The sequence below is a fragment of the Lichenostomus cassidix genome, chromosome 2 (assembly GCF_008360975.1).
Source record: "Lichenostomus cassidix isolate B80296 chromosome 2, HeHo_3.0, whole genome shotgun sequence".
Lineage (NCBI taxonomy): Eukaryota > Metazoa > Chordata > Aves > Passeriformes > Meliphagidae > Lichenostomus > Lichenostomus cassidix.
Genome location: NC_139482.1, coordinates 22,379,211 through 22,392,033, shown reverse-complemented (window position 1 = coordinate 22,392,033; position 12,823 = coordinate 22,379,211). Strand labels below are relative to the sequence as shown.

The window sequence follows — 12,823 nt, the reverse complement described above, 5'->3', positions numbered from 1 at the left end:
TGCTGATGCCATATTTAATGTCTGATAACTAAAAAGTCTAATTTAAATATCAATTCTCAATGCCATGTGCAAAAGACAACCTTAATCTGGCATAACATTATTCTGTCTGCTGCACACCTGCTAATTCACTGAATGAGGAATAAAAAATAGCAACTTATCAACCACATTAAACAGCATCACTTCTTATTTAACGTATCTTCTGAAATACACTTTTAATTCAACTTCACATCAGCAGCATGACCAATTTTAGTGAGTAGGAGAGAGATTTCAAAAGTGTGACATTAGTCAGATTTGCTTCCAGTAACAACAGATAAAATTAAAAGGACCACCACAGCAGGTTTTCACCTCAGAGTAAAGACTGTTTTTTTCAAAGCCCAGTGAGTCCATGACATGAAAATTCATCATAGCTGGATCTATGGCCATGGTTTAACTGCCCGCCCCTGTGCACCTCAACCTCCTGGTCAGACACCTCTAGTTACACCCAGGTGCTCACACCCCACAGCTTTCCCTGCATCATGTAACATGTATTTGTCACATGGGGATGCAGGACTGGCCGCGCAATCCAACACGTCTCTCCACAGAAAAAGGGGGAACACAAACCTCCCGTCCATGCCACGCATGTTGATACAATCACACAATGGAAAGAAAACAGAAACAAGCTAAGGAAGTCTGTATAGTTAACACAACTGCAACCTGAAACCTAAAACATTTTTATCCTGCTTTTCAGATACAATGCTTTTCTAACAAGCACATAGGTTTGTGTCTTACTAATAATAAATGGAGCTACTGCTTAGCAGGAGTCAGTATGCAATGCTGTGCTACTGCCAAAGTTCAAGCAGTGTCACTTAAATGCAGTAAGCCTCATATGGATAGGACACAGGAGCTGCCTAACCCTTGTGTGTTCTGAATGCTTCCCTACCCTTTGCACTCCACATCATCCCAAAGCTGTAATCAGTTCAGTGATAAATATTAATATTTACAGAAGACATCAGATGACAACTACTCTATGGCTTTGACTCAGATTATTCATTTTCCCATTAGTCATTAAACACCAAAATTACTCATCTGACAAAAACAGATTTAACTTTAAAAACTGCAACTATTAGTTAAGGACAATGTTCACAGTGCTACAGTACAGAGACAAATACACGAATACCATAAATGACTAAGTGCCAGAGATTTCAGATAATATCAGATAATAATCAGTGTATTTCAACATTTTCAATCCAATTAGGTGGAGACAAGCATTAAACCCTTGGTTTAACAAATCCAATATTTTTATCATATCTGGGATTTTTTTAAACTACATAGTTCCTATAAAGTTGACTGATCTCTTCTTGAACATTAGCACAGAAAAATGTTGCAGTGGCCCATTATGTGTCACTAATTGCTATTACATTTCTTTTAAAATATTTTTTTAAAGTTTTAAGACAAACCAATTATAATTTTTTTGCTGAAACATAAGCATATTTTTACAGAGATTATCGGGCTGCCCTAGGAAACTTAGTACCCAAATTCCAATCCATGTCTTGCCATATACCCTAACTCAGTATTACAGTGATAAAACATATTTTAAAAGGTTGTGGTGGAGGTAGGGCTTAGTACTTTGAGGTTTTGCTTCAAAAATATCCATCCATTATGCACAGAAGACTGCTGTGCCCTGCTTCCTAGCAGAAAGGAAGGCTCAAAATTGAGATGGGTAAGAGCTGAAGTCTTGAAAGCTTCTGGGAGAAGGCTGAATATTCTTGTTCCCTGCATGCAAAGCTCCACAAGAGGGTCTGCCTATTTCTTCTTATCACTTTTTGGCCCTAGGAAGAGAAGAGGTGCCCAGGGAAAAGAACAAATCAGTGCAGCAATATTAGATAGAATGAGAACAAACTGGAAGTTCCTTCTGCCTCTGGTCACAGTAGACTACAGGAGGCTTCCAAGTTGCCTGAAGTAAAAGATTTTGAGAGTGATTAAGAGACAGGGACAGTTTTTTTCTGGTTGACAACCCGTTATAATTCAGGCTGGTGTTGCACAGATTAAGGAACAGTGGGTCAGAGGCAAGTACCTTTTTATATTGCCAAATATGGGGTTTTTTTGTCAAATGCTCACACAAATCAATATTATCTCTAACACTGCAAGTAAAAGAAAAAAGGCAGAGAGAAAAAATTCAGGATGCTTTTCTCAAAAGACTCCAGCCATCTCAAGGCAGCATCACTAATTAAGAAGCAAATCAGCTTTCATTAATGGATTGATTTTTAAGGCAGGCATGCAAACAAGCAATGCAGGCATGACAGATGCAAGCCTTTGCTCCACTTATTCTACCAGTAATAAGAGTTACAGTAAACAAACTCAACTATAAAATAAATGCATCAAGGCATAAAGATGAATTTGTGTGCATTACTGGGAATGTAATAATATGGAGTAAAAGACACAGTTAAAACAAAGGTGATATTTGAAAGTTAGAAGAAGCTAAGAACAGTAACGTTTTCACAGGACATACTGAAATACACAAATAAAAGGATACTTAAAAATTAAATTATGAATTTACAAAACCAGAGACATTTATGGACAGCTGCAAACAGAGTCTCAGAAGAACCAAGACAGTAAAACAAAAGACTGGTGGAGAGAGCCCTGTACCAGACAGAAAGGGACATAAATCAGAATGAAGATCCTAACAAAAAAAAATAAAATATCAATGGTAGGGACAGCTAGCTGCTCCAACCCATTAGAGCTCCTGCTGCTGGAAGCAACCCAGATGTTCCAATTGAGCATGGAATAGCTCTAAAGGCTGCAACACTGTAGGAAAGGAAGCCACGAGTACAGAAGTCAGCAGTCTGGGCCAGGAGGAACAGCACAGGAAGAGTCAGGAGCAAATCTTGTACCTCAGTTTGCCACAGCACATTTTGCATCCTGACAAGCACCACACAGTACACATATAAATCAATTCCTATTTCCAGTCATGGACAAGGCTGCAGTGGTAGCTTCCAGCAGGAACATAATTATATATGGGGCCATGTATTTAAGATTTATTGCTTGCCTTCAGTTGTGGCAAAACAGAGAAAGACATCTTTGAAGCCAGACAATAGAAGATGAGCCCATGCCTACTACACAGGGACTTATTAAGTGATTACCTTTTTTTCTCAACACCTCTAACTATAACACAGTACAAAGCATATTAATCTATAGCTATAAATAAATGGTAGACATGGAAGTTTGCTAGCTACCAAAGATGTAAATAATTGTGTATTTGGAGCTAATGGAGTTTGCAGAATCTATGTACTGAAACTGCTCTATGCCAGTTTCCCTTCCAGCTGATGAAGATGTACCTGACCACGTTTATGTCATCAGGATAACTGGTTTAACATTATCAGGGAGAGGCATTTTTAAAATAACATATCAGCTTCACACACAAATTCCTTGAAGGGTTTAAAGCCTGATGTTATTTGTAAGACTTGCACCTTCAACCATGAATTATAGAAGTCTGAAATCATTATGTGTCAATATATGCATACCAATAAAAATGCTAAACTTAATACTTTGGGAAGTAATATTGTTTCATTTCCCAAGCATACTGTCCCCAGACTTCTATGGCTGTCAGTTGAGACATTCTTCTTTATACTTCCACATACTTATAATATCCTGCTTAGTCTTTATTTAACATAGTAAAGTGACAGCAAATAGCCTATTTAAAACCGCAAAGAAAGGCAATGTCAAACACAACACCTGAGGGGACAGCAATATGTGTGTCCATCAAAGTAATTTGGAATTTTATTCTATTTACAAATCTTCATTTAAAAGTAAGCCTGAGGGAACAAGCATTGTCTTAAGCTTGCAAATACGGAGAAAATTCAGAAATATAATTAGGCTGAAGATATCCTGTAGAAACCAAAATGTAAGTAAATAATGATTTTGCTTCTGCTTTGCTATAAAATAGTTTTACAGGAACTACTGTACATATTCTTTGGAAAAAGAAAGATGTGTGAGTATGTGGTTTTGTATTTATAACTGGCAACAAGCCAGAAAGGAATATCCATCAGTAGGCAGTACTTCCCTCAAGAACAAAATTAAAAGGCAGGGGGTCTTTTGTCATACTGGGAGAGCATCAATGGCTTAATCCCACAGGTTAGCCCCAGAGAGCCGAGACTAATTTATTGCTACTGGAATATAATTGCTCAACTGGAAGCTTTTAAAATGGATTTAGGGATCACATAACCACTGATTCTGAACAAACACTGTCCAAAAGTCTGCCTAACAGAGAAATTACTAAAGGACCTCTAAAAAGAAGGCAGGGAGAGAAGGCTAATTAATATGGCTCAGCTTAACCCTTAGAATTCAGCTGTGGCTCAAAATAGATAACTTTGTCCAGAAGCTAAAGCCAAAACAGGTGGCAAAGCCTCAATTGCATAAGTCAACAACCTGAGTAGAGCACAACAAAGCATTAAGATATTACGAAATGACCATCTTACTTCCTCTGGAACAAAAGTGCAGTGCCAGCTTTTTAGTCTGGCAGGCTGGTGGAGGTGTGGGAGTTTTTAGCATACGTGACTGGGTTTCTGTCCTCCCAGCTGAAGAAATCACTGTTATGCTATTTTTAACTCAGCTTTGAGAGCAGGTATTGCACTGAAAATCCCAAGCAGGCTGAGTCATTTATTAAAATGGTAGGACCTGAAATCATCCTTTAGTAATTACTGGGTGATTAAGGCTAGCCTTTGCTGCTGGCCTGACAAGAGAGTCTACTAAAAATATATAACTGATTTTCATCAATATTATTTAAGAGGAAAAAAAAGGTTAATTGTTCAATGGGACTGCTCATGTTTCATCTGCTGATTGAACTTTCATCTACTCCAACTTCCAAATTCTTTTTCCTTCCCCCATCCCGCTCTCCCCCTCACCCACCACCGAATTTATTTTTATTAATAATCCACTGGACTTCAAAAAACTTGAACCAGCAGTACATCAGGATTCTACACTTGGCTACTCAAAGAAATATTTCTAATGTGTCTATAAGCTTCAAAAGTGTTGCTGAGCACTGTTAGATGGTACAGATAGCCACAGGAATACCTGCAGCAAAATCTAAAAGGGAAATCCTGCTGCTACAGCTACCTCTGAGGCTCCTGTTTTAAAAGACTGGTATTTTAGGATTTAGAGGAGTGACACACTAGCAAGACCAGCTATTATATCCATCTGCCTCAAAGACAAGCTCACTGGGCCCTGATATGATGAAATACAAGTACAATTATGTGAATTATGATGTCTTTTTTAGCAGGGAACAATTACAGCTACAACGACCATATCAGATCTTGAGCTACACAGCACTGCAGCCTGGGAGTAAGACTTACAAATCAGAAGCAGCACAAAGAACCTTCAAAGCCAATCTCCATTCATCCCAAAACTCAGAGAAATTAATGTAAAAGTGTCCCCACAGGGAAGTGCAACACAAACCCCTTGTTTTAACAAGCACAGTCAACACTGAAACTCTGCTTAGGAGACTGAGCAGTGAAGAAAGCTCAGAAGTTTTAGGGGTGGAAAAGTAGGTCCTACTTCACCCCTTTACTGCCATACTCACAGAGGCAACAAGATGAGACCTACAGGCTTCCCCCGTCCATGCTAGTGAAATGTCTGAGTGACAGACATTACAAGGATGCTACCGTGCAGCATACACACTGGGTATTTTCAAAAATAACCTTTATTTTTTTTTTGGCCAAATATATGCATGAGGGAGAACTTTCCTTATTTTTTTTAGATGGCAGTAATTCTCATCTAAATTCATATGTTGTAGATTCCACTTTTCATTCAAAGAACACAGAAAATGAAGCCACATGAAGTGCAACAATGATCAGCTATTGCGGAGGAAAAAATACTTCCTCTTTTTAAAATTTTTTTTTTTTTTTTGAACCAAACAGGCCTTCTGACTTTTCCAGAAAAGAGAGAGAGAGTTTTCATGAACTTCTACATTTCAGTAAGTTAAAAACTGGAATAAAGTTCTCAGTATAAGTGAAGACTTAAACACTTCCAAAGTAGAACAATGGGACTGATGTCAAAGTGCAAGACAAGTGTAACAAGTATCATCTGAATGATCTATACACACACAACATATTCTGCACGTCTGATTGGCTTCCATTTGATGCTAAAATAATTTGGCTGACTTCCCAAATAGTAACTAGATCAAGTCTACACTCATCTATCTTTCCATTAAATCCTGCTAATAAACTCTCTCCTTCCTGTGTGATGATTCTCAGTATCTACCTTACAAGGAAAAAAATTTCCATAGTGAGATCAGATATGAAAATGCTGATCTCATCCAAGTAAGGGAGCAAAAAGATTAGGGAAGATTCTATATGTTCATATAAAAGCAGTACATGCAGGTAATACAATTCATTACAGTTTCCTCAAACTTGGTGAACCCACACTGACTTACCCTACTGAAGATCTAGCAAAGACAGCCTAAAGCATGTTTACCCTGGGGTTTTAGGGCAGTATTGTCTTAAGAGCAAATATTTGAATGGAGGGGAGGGATTATCAACACTGTTAACAGCATTCACAAATATATTTTGGCTCTGAATCAATTCTGCAAACTTCAGAAATTGTATTGTGGGAATGCTCAAATACTTGAATTTGTAATCACTTTTAATGAAAACAAATATTTAAAAATACAATTCATATGCCAGTCATGTTCCCTTTAGCTAGCAATCAGTTTCTATGAAACAACTGACATGACATTTTTCCACAAAGTTACTGATATTGCATTTGCCTTGAATGTGTGCTCTTTTTGACTCTTACCTTCACATTCTCTGGATGAAGCCCTCCAGGGTGTTTGTCCATGTACTGACATAAATCAGTGTGCTAAAAGAAAGTCAAATGGAGAAAACTGTATTAATATCCATATGACTGCAGCAATAAATATTCCTCTACTTATGAGCGGACAGAACAAACAGAAAATAAGATTTTTTTTCAGCCACACATGTGCAAATACACACTTGTACCTTTACACATTTTATTTCACAGCCTTGATAACTTATATGAATATTCAACAAATGCAATTTTTTTTTCTAACAACACCCCGCATTTGGTAGATTAATTACCTGAATTTTAATATCTAAAATGTTAGTATTCTAAAACTTGTAAGGACAGTATCACTATCAACACCACAAAGATAATATCTACACAGACTAGGAAAAACCTAACAGGAGAATCTCACACTCAACTCTCATTGTTCACATTAAAACATTGCATTTTAAATATAATTTTATAGTGATTCTAGATGAAGATGGCTTAAAGGTTTAGAAAATAAAGCTGAAAGACAGTGCATATCAAAGTACTGAATGTTTCGGCTCAAAAAGAAGCACATATTATGGACATGTACAGCCATTAAATATAGATGCTTTAGAAAAAAGATTCATGGAAAATTCAAAACCTGTGTTTTCACTTCCTAGTTACCTATATTCCCAACAAACATAGCATAAAATCTCTTCAGAAAAAAAAAAAAAAAAAAAAAAGCAGTCCTGCAATGTATAGATAAATGTTATTTTTAATAAATAAATATTTATAGCTTTCACTATGGAAACACTTTTCTCTGAATTCTTCTCTTGCATTCCTACACTTCAGCAGCATGGTTTCAGTCAAGTCGCATGTTACTTCCCTGATGTGTTTGCACAGCGCAGCTTCTGGAATTATGTTCAGAATAAAAAAAGCAAAAAATATGTACTCGGTTAACCAGCAAATACTCAGAGACAGACTCTGCCTTCCACATCTGGTTTCTGAACACATCTGGTAAAAATCATCCAACATTCCTTGAAAAGCTGCTTGGCAATACCTGCCTCACATATAGAACAGCCCAACTAAATACAGGCAGCTTTCAAAGTGAGAGTTTTGGACAAAAGTTGCTTTCCACATAGCCAAATGGTCTCTCTGTGCAACATTTCCCAAACCAAGAGGCATTCTTTAGTTCTCTTTTGCAGAGTTACACAGATACATTGGAGAGTTCACACCCAAGACACAAAATTTGTTCTGGCCACAGCTGTCCTGCATAATCACTGCTGAAATCACAAACTACAAAAACCACACTGTGCATGTAGAATTAACGTTGCAAAGCCATAAGATGCACTGGATGCTTAGGCTTTGCACTAGCAGAACTATTTTCAGGAATTCTTACATGGCTTCAAGAGAATGAGAGCCCTGACTGCAGGAAATTGCTCAAACCCCAAAATGAGCTGTGTGTGTATCTCAAGGGCAGAGGGCACACTCAAACAGGCAAACCACACTAAATACAACAAAACAGAGATTATTCCAAAATGTAAGATACAGCTAGCAATTCTTCAATTCATAGTTTACAAAATAGTGAATGCAATTACAAAAAAAAATTTAAAGATAAATTTAAACTATTCTACCAGTGGATTGTTAGTGTCAAAGAAGTACATTTTGCAGAAAAACTTTAGTTTAAAGACTTATTCCTAATTTCTGTAAAATCTTTAGCCTTAAGGGACATATTCCTCTTCCATTCTCCCCATTAGTTTTCTGGGACTGCATTAATAAACCAAGCCACAAATGGACCAGTCATCCTTCAGTATGCCATCTCCACATCACACATTTTTGTCTTGCTTGCTGTACTTACACATTTTTACTTGCTCATATGTTTACTAAGAAAACATACTTAAACAAAGTCACCTGCTAACCTTGTCTTTTGTTTTAGTAAACTAACAGGCTTTGAGTACTGATCCCAGCACAAAAGTCTGCCTCTGACAAAGTATCAGCTGAAATACCATTACTACAGGTGATGGCTGGTGCTAAATAAGAAATTTGTGGGAATCCACTAATTTTAATGGGTTATCTGTTATTGAAGAGAAATGCCAGTCTTTGAATAGTGCTAGCACCTGCAGTGCTCAAGAGAAGTTTAAAGAAAAGCCTGGATTTTCACTTCAGAAAGCCCATTAGAGTGGCCAGGGAAGAGCAGTCCCATCCTCAGACAGGCATCACAGCCCCTGAGCTCAGCACACTCCCTCACATGGGCTGGCTTGAGGAATTACCATTTCCCTGCAGTTCAGTCTGTCAGCCTTTCTGAGCAACAGACAACCTGGGAGGTGGGAAGTTTGTTGCCTCCTTCACCTCCTATTGATTTCTACTATTTGCAACTGGTCAGCTGACAGAAACCAGACCAGAGGAAGACAAAACCAGAGTCACTTCTGAAAGTCCCATTCCTGAAGCCCTACCATGCCACCCACTAACTGCATATTTTTATTCACTGAAAGCTTCTCCTCCTATTCAGAGTCACAACACTAGTAATAGCAATGTCATATTTTTTATTTCCAATATACTTGTAATAAATGGTGAGGATAACTCAATTTTCTTACACTTATATTTCAGTTACTATTTGGATGCATTTTCTCCATATAGAAACATCAACAACGATCATATTTGTGTTATCCATCATTAACCTATTCTTCCTACCCCAAGGATGAAGACACCTGAGAGCCTGATATAACCTTCTGCCATCAGTTTAACCATCAAAACCTTCAAAAACTGATTGAACACATCTACCTAAAATTCAGTGTAAGCAGCAATTTCCTCAGAGTCCTGGAAACCTTGCAGAGTCATTGTGCTGCAGTCTTCTCGCATTTAATTTTTTCCCTACACACACACACACACACACACACACACACACACTACAGACACAGAAGAATCTCTACCAAACCTTCATTCAGATGGGGAAGAGAAATTAAATCTCTTTTCTGTTCAAATATTTCAACAATTTGCTCTCATAAAACTAAGAGTCCTTCTCAAAAAAGTAATTAAACATTATGGTGCACACTATGAAAGCAACTTGCAACGTTGGACTATTGCTCCTCACGTTTTAAGAAAGAAGGTAGCAGCAAAGCAAAGGCAGCATCAGCTGCTTCTCTTTTCCCAAGGTAGGGACTGAATGCACGTTGAATTAAACATTAGTATAGCCAGGAAAACTGACAGTGCTGCCGAGACAGCTCTTTCTAAACTTGTTTTCCCTTTTGGCAGCCAAGTGTCTGCTCCAGTGCTTGTGTGCACAACTGACATTGAAGAAGACAATATGAATGCAAGTTTCAGGAAAGCATTAAAAAAGAGAACAAGAGAGCAAGCTGGATGGAAGCAGTATTCTAATGCCATTCCATGAAATTGGTACCATATAGATGAATGGAGGCTTTTTTTCATGATGTATTTCAAGGTGGAAGACAGCATGCTTTCCCAAGTGGAAGAGTGGCTGCAAATACAGCGTGCTACACTCTGACACTGGAGTCTTTGCTGTGGTCACCACCTTGATCAAATAAAATATATACCCTAAAGGAAAATTCTAGATACAATTACATATTGGCAACAACATAAAGCAATACTGAAACAAGGTACAAAGACAAGAAACAAACCATCCAATACACCTTTTACAGTCCATTCTCCACCGTCTCAGAGGGTGAGACCACCTCACAGGGAAGCAGTATACACTGGGAATGAAGTACAGAGACTTCCAAGTAATTGCACACATTCTGATCCCAAGTGGGTCTGGCTAGACCAATTATGCTTCAAGCTAGCTTTTAACAACTCTATCAGCCATACTGGTAATCCCCAACACACATAAACCACCAAAGTCATACCATGCTGACAGAACATTTGATATTTTAGTTTAAGTTCAAAATCCCATTAGTTCCTGCTCTTTACACTCCACCAGTTTACCCACACCTTAATATACAAATATTCTATTAGCACTCCTCTGCTCAGAACAGCTACACAAAAAACAATAAACAGATAAATCAAGTTTCTATAGAGAAGAACTCAAAAGCTAAGGAAGTCCAGAATTAGTGGGGATTATCCAACCTTTGTTTCCCCATTATACGTGTATTATGATAACTCTTTAAAGGTGTAATGTAATCACATGCTTTTTTTCCTTCCCAGGATTAGACATATTTACTGAACAGTATAGGAGATACTTGACTTTAAAAAGTTATGCTGTTTTATGGTTAAGGGTTTGGATTTTTTTCCTGTTCTCAAACAGCTTGCAGTGTCTGGCTTTTTTATTACTTTGAAGAGAGAAATATTAATATCACAGGTTTTCCTACTGCGCTTATTGTTATGCTATTGATATGCTTCAAAAACATAGAATAATTTCATTGCAATGCAGGGGACATAAGGCATAACTTCCTTTTATCAGACAGGAAATTGAAGCAACGAGAAAAAAAAATCTTAAAAATCACTGATCTGGGCAACTCTATTTAAAGAACTTTGGGGGTGACTTTTCAGAGTATTTGGAGCTATTTTGCCTTCTGTGTTTTGACTGACTGTGGTGGTAATGAAAGATATTCTGATCTTCATGTGCATCCTTTGCCCTCCACACATACACCCTCTTCATTTTTGCTGCCTGATGAGCAATATGGTTTGTCCTAAGCCAAGAACACCAGGTGTGCATTGCAGAAGGAACTTTCTGGATGCTTGCATTCCAGAGATGGGGAAGCTGATATGTTGTTATTGACTTTGGTGCACACTGGCCTGCAAAAGAGTATATAATGCATTGGTAATATTTAAATACATATTAACAATAAATCTAATCATGATCATCCACCTAATCACTCCACCTTCTCATGCCTGGCTGAGAGCCTTGTCTCAACTACTCTGCAACACTGCAGTTGCTCTGCAATACTCAGTTACAGCTGTAAATGTGTAATGCTTCTGCAAAGGAGACTGAGAATCTCATGCTGAATAGCAGAAATCTGTCATACCAGAATTGTGATGACAGTGATTTCTCCTGGTGATGACAATTCCCAATACAGCAGGGATGGAACCCAGTTCTCTACAGCAGTATTACCTGACCTGCCTTGCAATGGTACTTTGAATGAAGCAGGAACCTCAAAAGACACCCTAGTTCCCACATTCACAAAAAATGAGAGAAATTCAACAACCACAGGCCTTCATGACATAATTCTCTGCAGAGCTGCACAACAGCCACTTCCACAAGGAGGAAAAAAAGGAGATTGCACAGGCCATCTTTATTTTGGTGTCCTCCAATTTTAAGAGCTTTGCTTTGATACCTCACTAACAATGCTTAGTGCAAAACCTGTTGTGCTTTCAGTGAACAACTTGATCTCTCCTCGCACTACTGGCTTCCCAAGAAACAATCTCACTTCCTTGGAAATGAATAGCTACAATACTTGAAGTGAGAGACTAAAGACAAGTCTTCAAGAAGAGAGGAGGAATCTCCAAAGACATCATTCTTAAGTACAATTTACCATTTTTCTGAAGCTTATCACTTGACCAAATTTGGAGCAATTTTCAAAATAATAGCTCGATGCTACCCACAGCACAAAGGGTACCTGTCCTCTAAATTCCAAGACCATTCTGTACAGCTTGAGTATTTAAAATAAGGATCCTCCAGATACAGGTTCAAGATATCTTGGCCATTTTGGCTGAAAGTAAAAGTAAGTGTAGGCAACCTGAAGCAGACTTTGGCATTTTTGCCTTCAAATAATGGTATTTCAGTACTTTATGCCAGAAGATCACTGTTAGGGCTCCGCCTTGACTTCAGGGTTCTGGCACACACAGCTACACCTCCTCGAGAAGGTTCTGTACAACTTTCTGTTACCTTCTCTCAGTATGTTAAAACACAAACCCTTTTTTCAGTGCATGTATCAAGTAACAAGACCTCCATTAAGAAACCCCTGACCCTTCCTGGGCTAGATGGCACAATTTTTAGACAGAGCAGAGACTGCACAATGCTTCTGAGGACAGGGGAGAGAAAACTCATGCTCAGCAATGCTGGTTCAGCTAGTCTTATTTCCAAACTGAATGTAGAAGCACATCAGCCAATGTCCATTTTTGACTCAAA

The 12,823-nt window shown here is 38.1% G+C and overlaps 1 protein-coding gene across 4 annotated transcripts in view; it reads right to left on the bottom strand.

Moving 5' to 3' along the window:
- CDK14 (cyclin dependent kinase 14) overlaps positions 1-12,823 on the bottom strand; it is a 516,637-nt gene that overhangs the window by 362,991 nt on the left and 140,823 nt on the right. For all 4 annotated transcript variants that reach the window (XM_085050690.1, XM_085050689.1, XM_085050692.1 and 1 more), the window contains one exon: positions 6,769-6,831. In XM_085050690.1, coding sequence (XP_084906816.1) covers positions 6,769-6,831 — 63 coding nt within the window. The remainder of the gene's footprint in view (positions 1-6,768; positions 6,832-12,823) is intronic.